General features: G+C 34.6%; 3 protein-coding genes across 8 annotated transcripts; 2 read left to right on the forward strand and 1 right to left on the reverse strand.

Annotated features, from left to right (window-relative positions):
* The first annotated feature begins 73 nt into the window (after positions 1-73).
* Positions 74-1,561, forward strand: Nxt1 (NTF2-related export protein 1). Its single transcript, XM_072907959.1, has 4 exons — positions 74-241; positions 723-809; positions 883-1,027; positions 1,383-1,561. Exons 1-4 carry the CDS (start codon positions 86-88, stop codon positions 1,559-1,561), a joined length of 567 nt encoding a protein of 188 aa, XP_072764060.1. The 5' UTR covers positions 74-85.
* Abl (tyrosine-protein kinase Abl) lies at positions 660-12,034 on the reverse strand. Of its 5 annotated transcripts, none has more exons than XM_072907954.1 (10): positions 11,549-12,034; positions 10,809-10,962; positions 10,389-10,498; positions 9,271-10,277; positions 8,941-9,196; positions 8,591-8,725; positions 8,196-8,331; positions 7,983-8,110; positions 6,796-6,992; positions 660-6,500 (listed from the first exon to the last, which is right to left on the reverse strand). In XM_072907954.1, the coding sequence occupies exons 1-10, from the start codon at positions 11,676-11,678 to the stop codon at positions 4,182-4,184; spliced, it is 4,572 nt and encodes a 1,523-aa protein (XP_072764055.1). In that variant the 5' UTR covers positions 11,679-12,034; the 3' UTR covers positions 660-4,181. The 5 variants fall into 5 exon arrangements, with proteins under 5 accessions (XP_072764055.1, XP_072764058.1, XP_072764056.1 ...); XM_072907957.1 differs by having other exon boundaries at positions 6,781-6,944; positions 8,004-8,110; positions 11,549-12,033; XM_072907955.1 differs by having other exon boundaries at positions 6,781-6,992; positions 8,004-8,110; positions 11,549-12,033.
* Positions 12,035-12,757: 723 nt separating this feature from the next.
* Positions 12,758-19,556, forward strand: Msk (importin-7 msk). Of its 2 annotated transcripts, none has more exons than XM_072908130.1 (19): positions 12,758-12,975; positions 13,772-13,853; positions 13,943-14,093; positions 14,189-14,347; positions 14,431-14,587; positions 14,676-14,866; positions 14,994-15,167; positions 15,250-15,395; positions 15,468-15,631; positions 15,749-15,868; positions 15,959-16,285; positions 16,360-16,546; positions 16,730-16,953; positions 17,034-17,126; positions 17,230-17,456; positions 17,574-17,779; positions 17,864-18,136; positions 18,236-18,379; positions 18,540-19,556. In XM_072908130.1, the coding sequence occupies exons 1-19, from the start codon at positions 12,892-12,894 to the stop codon at positions 18,605-18,607; spliced, it is 3,177 nt and encodes a 1,058-aa protein (XP_072764231.1). In that variant the 5' UTR covers positions 12,758-12,891; the 3' UTR covers positions 18,608-19,556. The 2 variants fall into 2 exon arrangements, with proteins under 2 accessions (XP_072764231.1, XP_072764232.1); XM_072908131.1 differs by lacking the exon at positions 12,758-12,975 and adding an exon at positions 13,249-13,587.
* Positions 19,557-20,377: the final 821 nt, after the last annotated feature.

Consider the following 20,377-nt stretch of genomic DNA (forward strand, 5'->3'; position numbering starts at 1 on the left):
ACGAAAGTTTTCTATTGGATATCAAATATTGGGTATAATTCTGCATTTCGCAGCGCGAATGTACGTATGTATACATACATACTCTATGCCGTTGGCTTTGCGCGTTGTTGCATTTTCGCGCGTCCTTATTCCTTATGCATTTTTTGATTTTTATGTGCAGAAAGCATTGAATGAAAAGCGCAGCGTAAAGCTTTTTTCTTTTGCATTATTTTCAATAAATCATAAGAAAGTAATGGATCAGGTATATACATTTTTTAGTATAATAAATTAATTTACATATTTACAAGAGATATGATATTTAAATATACAAAAATATTAATTTTTCAATATAATATGTATACATATCGATTTTAATTGAAATTTCATGTATATATGTATATTTCAATATCTGTTACAAGACTGGTAATTAAAAAAGTATTTTAAAATTCCTAACCTTAAATAGCGTCGAACCACAATTATTTTTATAGTGTGATGTTTTTATTATATATTTTCACTTTATATACTAAAATACATATATACATAAGATTTCATTGAAATAAGCATGAATAGTCTGCATTATGAATGTAAATTATGTCATATTCTTTCAGCAATTTTATTTGTTTATAATATTACTTATAAAAAAAAACTTAAAAAAACGACAAATACACTAATGCATCACATATTTTGAATGTTTAATTGTATTTGATTACACACAATTCGTACATCTGTGTTGACTTTTGCAGGACTTAAAAGCTAAAGTCGATCAAGCTTGTCGAACTGCAGAGGAATTCACAAAACTGTATTATGAATATTTAGACAAGCGGCGATATGTAAGTAACAATAATATACTGTCAAACATATTTCGTTTTGTTGATTCTATGTTAACTGTATGTGTAATTTTAGTTGATCTCAAGAATGTACATGGACACTGCTACTTTGATGTGGAACGGAAATGGAGTAGTAGGAAAAGACAATATACAAAAATTCTGGACAGATCTGCCATCTTCAGAGCATACAGTTGCTACTCTCGACGCTCAGCCAATTACAGGTAAGTGTTAGTAATCGCACCACACTCTAGCATTCTTGACTATAAAAATATCAGACAAGTAAAAATATTCGAAAATATTAGATCTGTTGTGTTACATTTTATTTCATATCTCAAGTTTTATGACTCAAATTTTTCTTTGTGATAGTTTCTTTTTTTTTTTTTTTTTTTTTTTTTTGTTACATCTAAATAAATATTTTAAATGTTGTCTTATTTTAATATTTGTATCAAGATGTGTTTTTATTTCACTATAACACATTTGAATTGCGAATAATATACTATATCAAGTTTGCTAAATTTATCTTGCTATTGTGAAACCGTAAATAGATAATTTGTATGAAATGTGTAATGTTAATAGGTCCAGAGGTAGCCAATCAATTAACATTTCTCGTCAAAGTCGGTGGACAAGTAAAGTATGAAGAAAAAAGTCCCAAGTCGTTTAATCAAACCTTTCTAATTACGGCTATGGGTGATAAATGGAAAATTGTAAGCGATTGTTTCCGAACGCAAGAATTACTGAGTAATAATACAAATTAGTAGTACTAATCATAAATTAATTTTATACTATGCTATTTTATACTGTGATCAAGTCTTATAATTTTTAAAACTAAGATTTTTATAATTCAGTTATTTTACTGTGATATACGTGTAATATATAATAAATATGTATAAAAAACTAATAATATATACATATATATTGCATGATAGTGTAATAATATCAAAAATACAATTTTGATAGTACATACTGTTGTGTGGGACCAAACTATGAGCCATTCAAACTAAAAAAAACAACATAATTCGATAATTATTTTTATTTTCATTTTCAATCAATGTATAAAGCAATATTAAAATTTTGTATTAGTGAGAATCAGTACGTTGGTCGATTCTTTAGGAGAGCAATTTTACATCAAAAAATTAAAAATAAATACAAGAAGGTATGTATAAATAGACATAAAATTACTATAATACATATTATATAGAACATTAATTTTAGTATCTCTTTTAATAATACAATTTTATTCGAATAAACGTGTCTGCTGACTAAAATTCATTTATATAACTATTATCGTTTCAGTTGAGCATAATTCTTTTGATAAAGAGAAGAAAGATAAAGAAAGGGCTTGATTAGTTTATCACAGGTACAAAAGATATATAAAGAAACTTGGGAAATTGAAATCAAAAGAAATAATAATTTACATGATTAAAAGATACTAGTTTCAATTCAATATATATACTACTAGCCGCGTAATATCGCGCGCGCGTATGATATAGGCAGTGTCACATAAGAAATAGGTTGTTGGTGACTTATTTTCTATTTCTGTTTCCATTGCATTCTCCTTTAGTGTCAAGCACGAGCCTGAAATGAAGTATAAGCCTGAAAACTTCCATAAAATCAGTTGTCCAAGCATTATCAGAACAATAGTTCTACAATCGATGTATTATAAACTGTAAAACTTGGCATATTCAGTCTCTACAGAAATGCCAACGCTAGCAAATTCTAACTATCTGCATAGAACTTTGTAAAAAACATGTCACAAAAGCAAATTTAACTTTAAATATAATATTTATACTCATTTATTTTTTTTCTTTAAAATATTTAAAAAATATAAATGAAGATGAGAAAGATATGAATGCTAATACAAAATAGTAAGTGCGAGAGTAAATGAATTAAAATTGAATGCTTAAAAACCTCCATATATAGAGAATACTGCACGGACACAGGTAATGTATGTATGTTATATATTTATATTATTTGTCCGTTATTTTGTTACTAATGTTTTCACTTCATTCTGATATACAAGTTTATCGATTAAGATGCACTTTCCATAAGTTACATTATATGAATGAATTGTTCACATGGATGTCTTCAGGCGAATATTTCTGTTTACTAGTGTGCTTTTTGGAAGAACCATACCATATGAATGGATAAAAACGAAGCACACGACACTCAAGAGCTGTTTGATTAATTACATTCGATTTTTTGTTGTATTTGAGTATAATTTACGTAGGCGTACGATTATCGCATGTGTATAGCTGTTATATATCCAACTTATTCTATACAAATACAAAATCGTTTATATATTGTCCCAGAATACACATGAAACGACTTACGACTTAGGTGTTCCGTATTTATATATATATATATATTGTCTAGTCTAAAAATTTCGCGTAATAATATATATATATATATGTATATGTATATTACTAAGCACGACGTGTGTATAAAATTACATTAAAACGAAACGATTTACGCGATACGTAAGCGACTCGAGGATATAGAGTTAGCGTACAATGGACTCTTGCATCCGCGTTACGCTTTTGCTCCAATGCCAATATTCCAATTATATATTCTACTGACAATGAAAATTTGCGCATGATCGATTATCCCATACAGTAACTATATAATCATCACATTTACTTATCCGTTTATATGAAAACCGTCGTACGTTTCGACATAAAAATTCAATCATGCAAAGATGTATATTTCTTTTTTTTTTTCCTTTTTTTTTCGTCTTAAGGCCGTATTTTTCTGCCAGGCCCGTGAGTTACACACGATCGTAATGTGAGCTTCCAAAGATATTCCAAAAAAAAAAAAAAACCGCGAATGATATACACAGGCGGAATTGTAAATGTATACGAACTTAGAGTTTACTGCGCGCAGGATTCCGTCCGAGTTGTATATATATGTTTGCCTCTGCGTGTTGAGAAATATATCGGCGATCGTATAACTCGTGCAACTTCGAATTAATTCCCCCCTCCCCCCCCCGAACGATCGCGAAATCGTATTATCGATTAACTTATTCACATTAGCTCATTCTTATACTCGCTCGGAAATTAATTGCTACGTTTCCAAAAAAAAAGGATCTCAATATCTTTGATAAAACCTTACTTAATGTATGTGTGTGTGACTTAGATATATATTTATATAAATTTATGTATACGCTATACGCCCACGGATCCGATGTGATAGAAATAGAAAGAGATAGAAGAGGAGCTCTCGCATACTGGACGTGACGGATATCGCTCATCGCATTCAGTGTACGAGAGTTATAAGAGAATGATTGAACGGGAAACATCACGATAGAAAGGGGGAAATGGCGGAGGAAAAAAATGCTCGTTTTTGATTTCTTAATCCGCCGGCGATTCGTGTGCAGCTTTATCTCTGCACCGTGTTTATCACGTCTTTTATCGTGTTCTGCACGTCGCACAAGAGTCTCGTATTCTCGGTGATGTTGCGCGTGCCAGCGGCCCGTAATTGCCTCGCCTGCAATTCGAGTCGACTGAGTAGGTCGCGGAATTGGAACCTCGCGTGCGGCGCGATTGCCGTATCCGTCAGGTTGACGCACATACCGTGCAACAGGCCAACTTTATCAGACAACTGTAACCAACTGGCCATGACAATAGTAGGACTGCCTTTCAAGTTCAGAATACTGTTCTCTATGACGTTCGAGATTTCCATCACGCTGTGCTTTGCCCCTTTCGATTCACCACCACCAGTCTGCTTACCGCCATCGTCATCGATGCTTTGGGACGATGGCTTGTTGCAGTTTGGTGTGGCGTATATCGAGGAACCAAAATGTTTGCTGGATGGTCCGAGCGGCTTTAACGGTTTAGCCGGTACGATCGGCTTCTCAATCTCCGAGGACGATGACGTTGGTGGCCATACTCGCGAATCGCCCTTGCTGGTTGAGCTCCTGGTCGAAGCGTTGCTATGATCCTCCGGCGAATCTTCGTTCGCAATGTCGTCTTGTTTGCTACTCGCTCCTCTCACATTTAATTTAGGACTAAGTGGTTGGTTATCACAAGAAGCCTCCTTATTCTCCCATAATTTTTTTAGGCTACTAATACTGCCGGTGCTGCGGCGCTTGTCGTCGTTCGCGTCATCCACTCCGGACGACGAATCTGCCGAGTCCACGACATTGCTCCCCTGTGTGTTGTCATCGAAACGTGACGATTTGCTTCTTTCCTCCGCCGCGGCTTTTTCTTTATCAACGTTGTCAACTTTCCGCAACCGAGCTTTAAAGTCGATTATCTGACCATCCAGATTTTCCTCCTTTTGCGGATTGCTCCTCTTGTCTACTCTCTTCAATTTGAAACCTACACTAGTCGCGCTTAATATATGACCCTCAGTGATTGGCGAAGTCATCGGAATCTCTTTGTGAGTGTTGCTTTTCTCAGGGAATATATTAATTTGCGTATTCACATGAGCGTGCTCTTGAGCAGTTCCGGATACGTCGTTGCTCTTCAACGTTGCAATGGCGTATTCGCTCGGAACAATGTGTTGCTTGGCGGAATCCATGCTGAAGCTGGCGCACAACTCGGACAGAAGCTGCGAAGCCGGATCGAGAGGTGCTGTCGACGAAAGCCCGCTGCCACTAACATTGCCTCCGGCTTTTCTCGCGGAACTGCTACTATTACCATGTTTCATATCCGCGCTCTGCTTAATTTCGTTGATCAGCTTAAGCTCCAGCATCTCTTTCATGCCTGGTTTGGATTCAAAAGTGTCCAAAGATGTACTGGTATTGCTTACCGCACTGCTGATTGGCGGCGGCGGCGGCGGGGGTGGTGGTGGCGCTTCCTCAGGCGCTGCAATTACGTCTACCAATTCCGCTTTCATCGCACCGCCGCTCGTCGTCTCCTTCGCCTTGTAAATCAACTTTTTCTCGTCTGAAGATCTACCGCCGCAATGTGGGTCACCAGAAGTGGTCTCTCGGCGTCGTAGGTTTACACCGAATCGCGAACTAGCCTCTTTAACTGACGGCTCGGCGTTCCTCACGTCATTATTTCTATCGTCTTGATCGTGATCGTTTAACATCTCATCTTTACTCCGCCATTCCGTTTTCAACTTTCTCAGACCGACTGGCGAACTCGTGATTTTTGCGTGAGAAGAGGAACTCTCGGTACACGGTGACGCCGTAGTCGCAGGTGGCGGTAGATCGCACTGATCGCCAAAGATCTCGTCTGGAGGTGGTGGCAAATCCAACGGCGGCGGTGGGAACTCCAAATCAGCCAGAGTCGGTTGGATTGATCTCGATGGACTGGCGGTACGGAAACTGGAGTTGTTTGGCGCACGGAAGGTCCGCAAACTGATCCCGTCCGTGTTGGTCTTCCGAACACCCACAGCACGACTGCGCGGTGAATTCGGCGGTTGATAGGTGTTCACCACTCCACTCGAGGAGTTGCTGCGCGTCATCTGCGGCTGACCGCGCAGATTATTCTGGCGAGGCGAGAGCGAGCGATGCTGCGGGACTGCGTCGATCATGGCATTCGCTACGACAATGTCCTGCTGTTGCTGTTCTACGATCGCGGTGGACAAGGAAGACGTAGCGGTCAATGCATTCTCCTGATTCGACGGCATACCACTTTGTCGCAGAGATTCCAAGTATGCCCCGATTCTAGCGCCTTTCGGTAATGTGCCGTAACGATTGATAGCTCTCTTAACATTTTGCACCTCCAGCGCACCCACGTGTACCAGCTGAAATCACATCTTTTCTCTAAATCACGAATCGCTTTCTCGTCATCGAGCATCATCAAGCAAGTTATTCAAGCAGTGCTAAATGCATTTACCATCGAAATGGATTTTACTCTTTATGATTCTAAAGATTCTAAAGCAGACATAGATAAGAAAAATTATCATTATAATACTCGGGACATTTAACATCGTATACGAGTAAAGAAGGTATGTTTTTATGTGTTTAGTATTTTTATATAGCTTTGAAATATTATCGTGGCCGCTCAACGTAAGATCATTGTACCTTCTGAGATAGTACCTCCTTAGATGTGTAAGGTCGAGATTTAATTTGTTTCTGATTGCACGGTAAGTTGGATACTGGTTCCGGCGAGGTTGACGGTTGGGGAATAAAGTTATGTTCTGCTGTCCCTTGCGACCCATCTCCGTCGTCGTCCATATCGCAACCTCCTGTAGTAATTGACTGTGTAGCCATTGTCACGAGATCACGTGTGATACCTGAGTCGCCATTTAATAAAGTGTACTGTATACAATCTATAGCTAACACATCTCTCCAGCATGTAAGCGCAACGCGTTATAAATATTGGAGTCTTTTGGAAGAGAGCTAAGAGAGAAAGAGAGAGAAAAAGATACTTGCGGCGCCTATCAATCTTAATCTCTGCTTTCCTTTTGTCACACTCCATTCCATTCATCCCTAGGGTCATTCTCCTTTTGATATTAAGTTAGGAGTACATTGTTAAATAATTATATTCATTGTGTAATACTATTGCCAGCAAAGTTGAATGTTGTAACATGTGTCGATAATGAACAATTAGCGAAAATGTGATAAATGGTATATGTGTATTAGATGTGTCTTAGAATATTTCGAATGATTCATCATGATATATATGATATATATGAATAGATGTTTAGTAAACTCACATAACACTGCTTGAACACAGTTAAATTTTATACGATGATAAAGTCGATGAAATATACCAATGCTGTTACACAGGTTAAATTCCAGTCTTTAGAATGAGAATATAATTAAAATGATAAAATACATATCCAGAAATCTAAAACGAAAATGAAATATTCTACTCGTACCTTTACAGAGACGAATATCATGCATGAGTATTTATGATACTTGTTAGATTTGTAACGCAATATGATAGAAAGTATGGTTTCCTATTCATGTAACTCTGGGAACGAAAAACTGCAGCTACAATGTACAGTATGTACGAGATGCAGACGTTTGAGTATATGCATTAATAAATTATATCCAAGTACTATTGTCGAAAATTAGTATTCGGCGTGTATTCAACATTCAATTATACATACTGACTCGAGGAGAATGACCCACATTCATGAAGCCGTAAAATCACTGTAGGCGAAGATGCATATCAAAATTAAATTCAAAGTCAACTGAAAGTTAACGAAAGAAAAATTAAATAAAAGCGGCAATTTCGTGCATTTATCATTACACTTAAGTTTGATATAGTGGAATACCTTCAAAAATCTTATCAATACCATTTAGATCTGTGCCATCATCAAGCGTCATAGTGCTCACTTCGACATTTTGCTGGTCTTGCTCTTGATAGGCGGAATCTCGAAAAGAACTGCACGATGACAGTAGGCTATAATGGAAGACACATAGCTTTTTATTATAACAGAAAATTGTACGATTATGTGTGTATATTTATAAGTGAAAAGAAAGCATACCTTGTTCGCTTGGGAGGTGCTGGTGCTTGTTTTCCCTTTTTATTGGTCGATCTTCGCATTTGAACCATATTACTATTATTCCTACTTGACAAGCCACCCATAAAAGTACTCAGCTTGGTAACCGAACCAACTCCTTCTGCATAAAATATATATTTTGTCCATTGGAATAATTTTTAAACGAAATATTTTAAAAAAGTATTTTAATATATTTTAATAGATAACCATTTTTTAAAGTAACTTTCTAAAGAATAGCAATACTTGAAAAGATCAAATTTAAATTAATCTTTTTTATCATGATATTATAAAATCTAATTTATTGTTTATTTATTTTTTTACGTTTTAATGCTAAGATGTCACAATTAACTCATTAATAATACTGTAATATTAAGTATTACCTTGTGTTATACCAGAAGAAGATAATTGCTCGGATACAAGAACAAGCCCGTGTATATTTCCTGTACTTCCAGTCTGTGATTTTTTGTATGATAGTAATGGGATCTCCCCTCCACTTTGAAGCTGTTTCTCTACTTCTACAATAAATAAATGTACAGATTAATAAGATTGCAATTCTTTACATAAAATGAAATTAATTATATAATAAAACAGGTCTGTCCAACCAGTTAATCGCGATTTTCCGTCTTCTTAAAAATAATAATAAAAAAAAAAAAAAAAGGATACAACTGTTTGTCATCAGAGTTTATGATCACACATTAAAGACAGCTTTGTGATAGAATAATTCACTAACCTTCGGTGATACTCGATTCTTGAAACATATTTTCTAACGAATGGTGTATTTCCTTAAAAGTTGGCCGATCTGCCGCTGACCACTGCCAACATTGACGCATCAATTCGTAAACTTTTGGCGGACAGCCTGGGGGGCACTCCATTCGATAACCTTTCTCTAGCATATGATAAACGTCCGTCAAATCGACACCAGGATAAGGGGACATACCGTAAGTAGCAATTTCCCACAAAAGGATACCAAATGCCCACACATCAGACTATAAAAATATCACTAATTAGTATAACACGAAACTCATATAATAGTTTACATTTTTTAATAATTTTTGTTTACCTTTGTGGAAAATTTATTGTACGCTAAACCTTCCGGTGCAGTCCATTTTATGGGAAATTTTGCACCAGCATGAGCAGTGTACGTGTCGTCTCTCATAAGACGGGCTAATCCAAAATCCGCAACTTTAACAAGATGATTCTCGCCGACTAGACAGTTCCTCGCTGCCAGATCGCGATGGATGAAATTTCTACTCTCTAAGTAACTCATGCCACTCGCGATCTGTGTAGCCATATGCATCAAAACTACGGCATTAATCTGATGTTTACTCTCATTTCGCAAATAATCAAGAAGATTTCCTTTGCTCATGAATTCCGTGATAATGTAGAACGGTGGTTCGCGCGTACACACTCCCAGTAATTGCACCAAATTTCTATGTTTCATCTCTTTCATGATGGCCGCCTCTTCTAGGAAATCCTTCAGTGCCATTGTGTCCTCCTTGAGTGTCTTAACTGCTACGGTCATATTGTATCTCTTCCAGACCGCTTCGTATACATCACCGTATTGTCCGCCTCCTAATTTATGCCTCATTACTATGTCCGTTCGATTGATTTCCCATTCGTCCGGCTCGGGACTTAACGGAAAGACAGTAGGCTTATTGTGCTTTGGCGCGGGATACAGCAGTTGTGTGATGAGGCCATCGGCAAGCATCGAATGATGATGCACTAGTTCAGCCAACGTATTAAATTTGCTTTCCGTCGTAACGAACATCTTTTTTTCATTGTCTTCGTTGATTCTATAGTGATACACTCGACCCTCGTATCTCAAAGAGATACTACGTTGTCCGGGACTGCTCTCTGATTCCCGTACGAGGAAACTACCGTTTATTCCCGAACTTAATAGATATTCTGCAGCATTCCTAGATATCTTCCCATGGTACCAAGAGTGTTTTTCCAAAGAATTCACAGGTGTCACATAATTTGACGGTACCCATCCTCTTTGATTGGTACTTGAAACAGCCTCACACCATTCTCCACTTTTGTTGTAACTTATAATACGTATTTGTTCACCTGTACAGAAATATTAAAAAATAAGCATTTAAGGTATACAATATATACAAATCAGGATCTATACATTTTATAAAATATTTTTAATAATATTTAATAAGAAATACAAATTACCTTTCTTCAGACTAAGTTGATTCTCTCCACCAGCTTGAAAATCATACAAAGCTACAAATGTTTCTTTATCTTCTTCCTCCTGTGCCAACAGATTTTCTTTGCTAGTCCATCTGTACACACATACACATACACACATGAAATGATTATAAATATTATCTCTAAGATTAAAGTTTGTTAATTAAAGATAACTCTTTTACTGATATGTATTAAATCAATATATGTTATTTTTATATTTATAAAATTTCAGACCTTATATATGAAAAAAATGCTAAAAGAATGATATATTATCCATATACTAAAATTTTAATACATCTCATTCTTGATGTTACATTTAAAAGATTTAAAATCTCTTTTCATATTAAAAATATAAAACAGTAATTATATAAGCATGTTGCTTCAGACTTTGATCAGTGAACTGACCTATTTGCTGCTTCAAGAAGCCCACTAGCAGATACACTGGTGAGTTGTTGAACATTTGCTTGCTGTGAAATTGATTGAGCACTAGAACCACTTGGGGAATCACCTTCTGGCAATGCTGGAATATGAGGCAGCGGTCTACTTTGTAAAAGTGCCTCTGAAAGAAATAAACAGAGCTTTTCTTTATAACTTTCAATATATACCTACGATGAAAATTTCTGACATTGGTAATTAAAACAGTTCTGTGCTTACATAACATATGAAAATTTCAGAATTGTATTTAAAATATTTAATTTACAATACAAGAATGATAAATCAATGGAATTTTGCTCGAGATATTCTTAAAATTTTCAATTCTTTTTACAGATAAATACATTGTAAAATTTTCATTCACTCTAATGTATATATTAATTAAATATTCATCAATGTAGATATTGATGCACATTCATTACATGTTAAGAGATCTTTATCAGAAAACTAAATTCTTTCTGACTATTCTCTTATCATCACAATTTTATTCTATATAAAAACTGCAGTATTATATCAATTATAAAAGTATAACTTATATAGAAATGCATGCCAACTTTCATAAACTGTAAAACTATAATCTGATACAAACTACATAGTGATGTATGTAAAAATCATTCGATGCAGATTCTGCTTTGAAAAATTGTGCGTGACAGAAATAAGCGTGTTCCCACAGTAGAGTATCAATTAATTATTAACATTAAGCGTGTTCTCACCACTGTGCTCGGTGAATATGTTAGAGCCTATGATGCGCGTATCCTTCAGGTTCCTCGTTTGCTGTTTGCGCGTTTGTCGCACGGTGGACCCAACGGGGATCACCCTGTCCTTGGTCTGCTGGGCCCCCATAGTCTGTTGCCCAGCGGATTACTGTACCATGCCCCTCGCCAGTATCCCTCGCCGACCCCGGCTGCGTACGGGACGGGGAGACCAGATCCGCTGCTCTCCTGCTCGCCGCCACCCTCGCGCACACTTCACTTCCGGCACTCGGAAGGCGCCGGCGAGCCTTCTGACATCGCGATCGTCGTCCGCGTATCTCGTCGTTCGCGCGAGACACCGCGAACGTGTCGGTCCACCCAGCCTCTCGAAGCGAAGATTGCAGTGCGGTCAGGCCTATTCACATTTTTACATGTCAATTATCCGCGCTCTCTCTCTCTCTCTCTCTTTCGCTCTTGCTGCCCCTTGCCTACGCCATATTTGACAGCTTTTGACGTCGATTATTTAGTTTGTCGATGCATTGCTGTGCGGCAGCACGACGCTGGGCGGGTTCTCATGCTTGCGGCTTGCGGAAATCCTCGTGTTTTCCTTTTTTTTCTTATTTTGTTTATTTATCTTTTTATATTTTTTAATATAAAATATATATATATATATATATGAAGAATGTTAAATATTATGTTGTATTTGTAATAAGTTTATTATAAGGATTTACTGTCTAATTTTTTTTCAATTAAAATTTTTTTTTTTTTTTTAAAATCGCTTTTTAGCGCCCAATAGACGATGCTATTCATCAATTATAAATATTATATAATTTTATTAAAATATTTTCTGGCCATAATAGGGCAACTACGATTCCATAGTTTACGGCCGAGCGACAATGATTTTCATTTTTCATAATGTAAACCCGTATCAAATTATGCATTGAAGATTGACCAATCAGAGCAAAGAAATTTTAGCTCCTTTTATTCCGATTAGTCAAATTCCAATTGGAAGCTAAAAATTCGAATTTTTGACTAATCAATAAAAAGAAGCTAAAAAATCTTTTTTCGCCTTGATTGGTCAAATGTGAGGCTTTAATTTCAATTTTCAATGCAACTGAGTCGATTTACACGAGTTTCCTTTCAACAGAATACTCATCGACACGTGGTTGTAGATGGCATCTGACACGCTCTGCGCGACCGGATGCGACCATTCAAAGCTGATCTGATGTGCCGCCATGTTGTCACGTGATCGCACGGGCAGGCAAGGAGCAGCATTGAGGTGAATGCGCCGGGTCAAATACGGGGTATCGGCCACAAAAATTCAGGCGTCTAATTAATACGGTGAGCTGAGGCGGCCCGGAGCGATGGATGCGCGAAAGCTCACGGAGCTGCTGCGGGCGACGATCGACCCCGCGCAGCAAAAGGAGGCGGAGGGACAGCTTAATCAGGTACGCGTGGAAATCATAGGAGAACCGTGGTCACGAGCGAAAACGTGCTCCCCGATTCGCGATCGAGGGTGGAGAGGGCGGAGGGAGAGGAAGGTCTCGAGGCCCCACGGGAACATGTGGCTCGCACTTTATGCTTTATGTCGTACCCTCGTGCCGGAATATCTCTTGCACGTAACGGATACGAGAGGATACATCCTCGTCGGGGATGCGCTCCTAGAATTGTCCCTCGATCAGACTTCCTTTTTTTTTTTTTTTTTTTTTTTCTTTTGTACAGACTCCAATTCTCACCGGACTTGGAATGTTCAGCGATGAAAGAAATTAGAGCGACCGCGAGGAAGATGATTCATGCTTGTTTCGTTTTCGGGGCAGATGAGTTACGACTCCACTCGGTTTCACCGGATGATCCTGAGACTCATATTTTCGCTTGTTAACCTCTTTTATGCGATGTGCTCGCACGCAGAGGATAATCTCAAGAGCGTTTTATCCTTCAAAGCGTGGAACAAAATTTTCACAACTGTAACCGCGAATGTGTATTAGATTGCGTATTAATGCGCTATATTATTCAACAAAACTTTTCGATCTGACTTGTAATTTCCTCATTTATATATCACTGTATGTTATTTTTATACTTAATATAGACATACTTAATATAGATATATATATATGTATATATATAATGTTATATATTGTACATATACTTTATAATCTTAATCTGTAATTTTTCACAAGCCTGTAGAATGTAATAACTAAAAAAAAATATAATAAAAAATTATAATAATATCCTTAAATTTTTCAGATTCACAAAATCATTGGTTTTGCCCCAACACTCCTACAGGTAGTAATGTTAAATGACGTTGACTTACCTGTCAGACAAGCTGGTAAATAACAATTTGTAATCTTTTCGTGTTACATAAAAGATTGAAGATGAAACTGAAACTATAAAACATACTATTCTGTCTTTATATAGGTGTAATTTACTTAAAAAATTTAATTACTTCAAATTGGGCTGATAAAGAGGCCGATAGTGGACCCATAGAATTTAGTATTCATGAACAAGATCGTGCAATGATACGCGATGCCATAGTAGATGCAGTGGTACATGCTCCAGAAATAATTAGGTAAGTTATAATGTTCAATTTACATTATTTACTAGAATATATGTATACATAGTATAATTATTATAACATATTATTCCTCTGCATTATATGTTTAGAGTACAATTAGCGGTATGCATCAGTAATATAGTTAAACACGATTTTCCTGGAAGATGGACGCAAATAGTGGACAAAATTACAATATACCTTCAAAATCCAGACGCTTCGTGTTGGCCTGGTGTTCTCCTCGCGCTGCATCAGCTTGTTAAAAATTTCGAGTAGGTGTATTTAATCATATACTTTCAATGTTTTTCTATACAGTATATGTTTTATATATCTCATATATGCTTCTGATAACTAGGTATAAGAAAGCAGAAGAGAGGGGACCATTAAATGAAGCAATGAACTTGTTATTCCCTATGATTTACCAATTGATATTACGCTTATTGCCAGATTCGTCTGAGCAATCTGTTCTGCTTCAAAAACAAATACTAAAAATTTTCTTTGCTCTTACTCAGGTATGAAAGAGAGAAATTGAGATGTAAGGAAAAATAATATCAGAATATTTCAAAATTTAATGATATGTATGTCTTATTCTCTCTGCAGTACACACTTCCGCTTGACCTTATTTCAAAGGAAGTATTTTCACAATGGATGGATGTAGTAAGACAAATAGCTGATAGACCTGTACCACAAGAGATCAATAATCCAGAACTTGACGATGACGAACGCGCGGAACTGTCTTGGTGGAAATGTAAAAAATGGGCGTTACACATTTTACATAGGATGTTTGAAAGGTAATTATATAAGTTTATTATGTACAACGAAGCTCAAAACTATTATGTATTGAAAATGATGAAAATGAGAGACTGTTTATATACTTATTCTGATATTTTATTGTTAATATTTTATTGTTTATTATAGATACGGCAGCCCAGGAAATGTGACCAAAGAATACCAAGAATTTGCAGAATGGTATTTACAAACGTTTAGTGCTGGTATTCTCGAAGTTCTTTTAAAAATTTTGGATCAGTATCGTAGAAAAATTTATGTCTCTCCTAGAGTAGTACAGCAATCGATCAATTATATTAATCAAGGGTAAGAAATTATTTATCAATAAATGATTATAATATTTTGCCCCGAGAAGAAACATAATAATAATAACGTTTCAAAATTTTAGCGTGAGTCATGCATTCTCTTGGAAATTTTTGAAACCTCATATGTTTGAAATTATACGTGATGTTTTATTCCCTATCCTTTCATATTCCGCTTCCGATGAGGAGCTATGGAATACTGATCCCTATGAATACATCAGAGTGAAATTTGGTAAGAACAAGTTAACAGCATTTTGCTCAAACATTTTAGAGAACTTTGTATTACTTATCAGATTGCTTTCAGATATTTTCGAAGATTTTGTTTCACCAGTAACAGCGGCGCAAACTTTATTGCATTCAGCGTGTAGAAAACGAAAAGATATGCTTCAAAAGACAATGCAATTTTGTCTAGAGGTATTAACTAGTCCAAATGCAGACCCAAGACAAAAAGATGGCGCATTACATATGGTATGTTTATAGAAAAGTATTGTTCTTTTGATTTTTTATGGTTACAATACAATTTTCTGTTTTATATACATATGTATATATTATTTATATAATATATAAAACTTTATTCACATATAGATTGGAAGTTTGGCTGATGTTTTATTGAAGAAAAAGATTTACAAGGAACAAATGGATAAGATGTTATTGCAATATGTATTCCCTGAATTTAGTAGTCCTCATGGCCATATGCGAGCAAGAGTAAGTAAAATGATAAATATGGAATTATCATTGTTATGTAATAATACAATCATGACATGATAGTGACAATTGTATTAATTATATTTTCAGGCCTGTTGGGTGATGCATTACTTTTCGGAAATTAGATTTAAATCGGAACAAATTTTAGTCGAGGCAATTAGACTGATTACAAATGCTCTTCTAACTGATCAAGATTTGCCTGTTAAAGTTGAAGCAGCTATAGCGCTTCAAATGATGCTTGCAGCGCAGCCTAAGGCTCAGAAATATATCGAGCCGTTAATAAAACAAATTACGCTCGAATTACTAACTATTATAAGGCAAACGGAAAATGATGATTTGACGAGTGTTATGCAAAAAATTGTTTGTACATATACTGAACAACTAATGCCAATTGCTGTAGAAATTTGTCAACACTTGGTAAGAAGTTTGAATAAAGTGTAATCTTGTGAAACAGTTTGTGTAGAGTGTCATGTACATCTTTTTTTTTTCAGGCTGCTACATTTAGCCAAGTTCTCGAAACAGATGAAGGTAGCGACGAGAAAGCGATAACAGCAATGGGCCTTTTGAACACAATAGAAACAGTCTTGACAGTAATGGAAGAGCAGCCCCAAATTATGTCACAACTCGAACCAATTGTCCTCCAAGTAGTAGCTCATATCTTTGGGCAAAGTGTTATAGGTATATTCCTTTTTCTTGTATATTTAAATATTTATTAATATATCTAAGATTGGCATTGCGATAAAAATAACAATGTCTGTAATGTTTATTATTATATTATGTATAGATAAACTTTATTTTTTAATGTAGAGAAAAATATAATATTACATTTTTTATATTTTAATAATGTTTTTTTTCCATTAGAATTTTACGAAGAAGCTTTATCGTTAGTTTACGACTTGACGGGTAAAAGTATATCCGAAGACATGTGGAAAGTTTTGGAGCTCATGTATCAGCTTTTCCAAAAAGATGGTTTTGATTATTTCACTGACATGATGCCTGCGCTACATAATTACATCACTGTCGATACTCCAGCGTTTTTGTCGAATGAAAATCATATTTTGGCTATGTTTAATATGTGTAAAGCTGTAAGTATTTATTTGGATTTTTAAAAATATTTAAATCAGTATAATTACTTTCTACACATAATATCTATTGTCTATGCCAGGTTTTGACTGCTGATGGAGGCGAAGATCCCGAATGTCATGCTGCCAAGCTGTTAGAAGTCATAATTTTGCAATGTAAAGGACACATAGATCAGGTAAAACTTTACAGTGCCAAAAATTAGAAATTATATGTAAATAAACGTAATTATTAATTATTTTACGAAATGTAGTATGAATATTAAATTGATTCAATTTTAGTGTATCCCATCACTCGTGCAATTAGTATTAGAACGTCTAATGCGCGAAGTTAAAACCTCAGAGTTACGAACAATGTGTCTTCAAGTAGTTATTGCTGCTTTATATTACAATCCTGCATTGTGTCTGCAAACAATGGACACATTACAAGGAAGCTTTGATCAGTCGACAGAGCCGCTTGCTTCGCGTTTTATCAAACAATGGATCAACGATACAGATTGTTTCCTAGGGTATATATTTTTTATATAAAATATATAAAATTATTAAAAAAAGATGATAAAATATAAAATTTTAGATTTAGATTTATTTCAGTTTGCAAAAATGAGATGTGTGATTTTTCCTTACAGTTTACACGATCGTAAATTGTGTGTCCTTGGATTGTGTACATTAATTAGCATGGGCCCTGCTCGTCCAGCTGCTGTGAATGAATGCGCAACGCAAATTATACCATCCTTAATCTTATTATTCGAAGGTCTGAAAAGAGCGTATGCCGCTAAGGTCGCGGATGGAGACGATGACGAGAATGATGAGGAAGAGAGCGACATTGATGAAGGTAAGAAAAATATATATTCCATATATATTAAATATCTACTAATTTATGATACAAAAAAAGCTAACTAAATTTGATAATTTTCAGAAGTTTTATCTTCCGACGAAGACGAAATAGACGATGCTAATCAAGAGTATCTCGAGAAATTACAGGACAAGATAACGCGGACCTCCGCTCAACATGGTTTTAATGTTAACGCAACTATACAAGACGGTCACGGTGATCATAGATCCGACGTTGATGACGATGATTCAGAATATGACGGTAACGAAGAAACTGCTCTTGAAAGCTACATCACGCCCCTAGATTCGGACGATTCTAATCAAGACGAATACGTTGTTTTCAAGGAAGTCATACAAAGTAAATATCTGTTTAAAAAATGGTACTTTATATAAACTAATTTTGCACAAATTATCTGTTATAATCCATATTTTACATATTTTTTAAATTCTTAACTAGATATTGAAAGAACCGACATGACCTGGTACAGAGCGTTAACAAGTCTCTTGAGTCCTGAACAAGAGAAAGCCCTACAAGAAATTATCCTGTTGGCAGATCAACGTAAAGCAGCTTTAGAGAGTAAAAGAATCGAACAGAGCGGAGGTAAATTTAATTCTACTTTTAATAATTTATTTAACAATTATAATTGAGAGAGATAATTTTTGTTACTATATAAATAAAAATAATAGTGAGTTAATTATTACTTTTCTATATATTTTTTTTATCACTTAAATCTGTGAAAAATATTTTGTTAATTTTCTAGGTTATGCCTTTCACTCACAGACTGTGCCCACCTCATTTAACTTTGGTGGAACACCTTTAAGTCGATAAGGACTTGTAATCATTTGAATTTTAGATTAAGTAAGTAAACAAATTATACGAATCTGGAACAGACATTTGCAGCAATCATTACTACATGATTATTTCAAAAATATTGCGCATTTCCTATTTCCTATTTTGATGTAAACTAATTGTACATTACTAAGGCAATCTAACAAAGTCTTACTTTAATACAATGACATTAATATTTCATCTCCATGAGATCAGTCTTGTGCATACTGTTGTTTCATTAGTCGAGACAGCAAATTTAGTGATCATAAAACAGAAAAATGTTTTGGTCATACAAAAGAAAAAAAAATGTATATTCTCTTTTATACAAATTATGCTAATTATAAATTTTATTCATATGATTTGATTCAGTTCAAGTATTATATCTAGCAAGCTATAATGTTTTCCTAAAAATTTTTGATGTAATTGTTTTATAAATTATTATTTATTAAATATTCATACATATAATATTAAATTATACATTTAAAATTATATATATATATTTTTTTTTTTTTTTTTTTTTTTTTTTGAATAAATCTTTGAATACAAAAAAATACAAATTTCAGTTTGCTAGATATATACTTTTCGTACTAGATGTATATTTAATAGTCTCGAATCGCATGCCTTAGTCTAAAATTGTTTTAGCAAAACAAAATCGCTTAGTTTATATAATTATAAAAACCTAACCTAACGTTTTGTTAAAAATTGTTGGTATAAATATATTAAGAAACTTTGATTATGTGTATAAACTATATTATTTGATATTATTAATGACTCATCAATTCAGCAAAACGTTATGCAATACATTCTTCAGATTAATTTGTGAATTATATAGTTAAAAAGAAAGTGTAAATTTCAAGTTTACTAGAAATAACTCGCAGAATTGTGTTGCCTATCAGCAAATATTTAGATAAAAACGATTCAGATTTTTAAATAAACACTGTTTTTTCAAGTCTTGTTTAAATGTATATTGTATTATATATATATATATATATATATATATATATATATATATATATATATATATATGGCCAAATATTCTGCACAGCTACCAATCACTTTACGTAAATCCCAGCACAGCTTACTTTATTTTGGCAAAAATAATTTTATACATCATATACTTTATCCAATATACTCTGAAAGATGGAGCTGCATCAAATTGGTTTAGCTGTCCAGCTTAGCAAAAGCAATTTTAATAGCTTCTACAACTATGTAACAAAGTATTCGCAATCATAAATCTTGTGGAATATAATTACAGTACACCATTAAAAGGCATTAAAGAGAACACAAATAAATTTAAGCATAGCTCTTTCTTTCACGAGGTGTGTATTGTAATTATATAAAATGAACTCGGAGCAGAAATAAACTATAAATATCAGAGCCCAAAATGATAAAGGCGTACAAAGAAGAGGTGTTCTGTGCTGTGGTTAGTGAAATGATTATTGCACAAGTGCTTCTTGTATCAGGATGCAAAAGAATGCATGCATCAATTATGTGTCACTTCAGAATACAAGTTATGATTTGTATTTTAAAAATTTTTTACTAAAATATTATTGGATTAGTAAAATTATATGCTTTCCAATATTTTGTTGATAAAAAGAATATATATATTTATAAATATTATTGAATATACATATATATATATATATATATATATATATATATATATATCATATGTATATGATATGTATTTATATATATCATAAAAGTCTAATAAGTATATCATAAATATATATCATATACATATATGTATATATATACGATATATTTATG

Source organism: Anoplolepis gracilipes, chromosome 16, assembly GCF_047496725.1.
Source record: "Anoplolepis gracilipes chromosome 16, ASM4749672v1, whole genome shotgun sequence".
In the NCBI taxonomy this organism is placed as follows: domain Eukaryota; kingdom Metazoa; phylum Arthropoda; class Insecta; order Hymenoptera; family Formicidae; genus Anoplolepis; species Anoplolepis gracilipes.

Bases quoted from the DNA above. Each gene is read 5' to 3' on its own strand.
- Nxt1 (XM_072907959.1), top strand. From the start codon at position 86: ATGCCGTTGGCTTTGCGCGTTGTTGCATTTTCGCGCGTCCTTATTCCT. The intron at 242-722 runs GTATATACATTT...TGACTTTTGCAG, and splicing joins ATAAGAAAGTAATGGATCAG to GACTTAAAAGCTAAAGTCGA. The intron at 810-882 runs GTAAGTAACAAT...GTGTAATTTTAG, and splicing joins ATTTAGACAAGCGGCGATAT to TTGATCTCAAGAATGTACAT.
- Abl (XM_072907953.1), bottom strand. From the start codon at position 11,678: ATGGGGGCCCAGCAGACCAAGGACAGGGTGATCCCCGTTGGGTCCACC. The intron at 9,197-9,270 runs GTAAACAAAAAT...ATATTTTTATAG, and splicing joins ACAATAAATTTTCCACAAAG to TCTGATGTGTGGGCATTTGG. The intron at 6,993-7,982 runs GTATTCCACTAT...ATGGCGACTCAG, and splicing joins TATTGATAAGATTTTTGAAG to GTATCACACGTGATCTCGTG.
- Msk (XM_072908130.1), top strand. From the start codon at position 12,892: ATGGATGCGCGAAAGCTCACGGAGCTGCTGCGGGCGACGATCGACCCC. The intron at 14,348-14,430 runs GTAGGTGTATTT...TCTGATAACTAG, and splicing joins CAGCTTGTTAAAAATTTCGA to GTATAAGAAAGCAGAAGAGA. The intron at 14,867-14,993 runs GTAATTATATAA...TGTTTATTATAG, and splicing joins TTACATAGGATGTTTGAAAG to ATACGGCAGCCCAGGAAATG.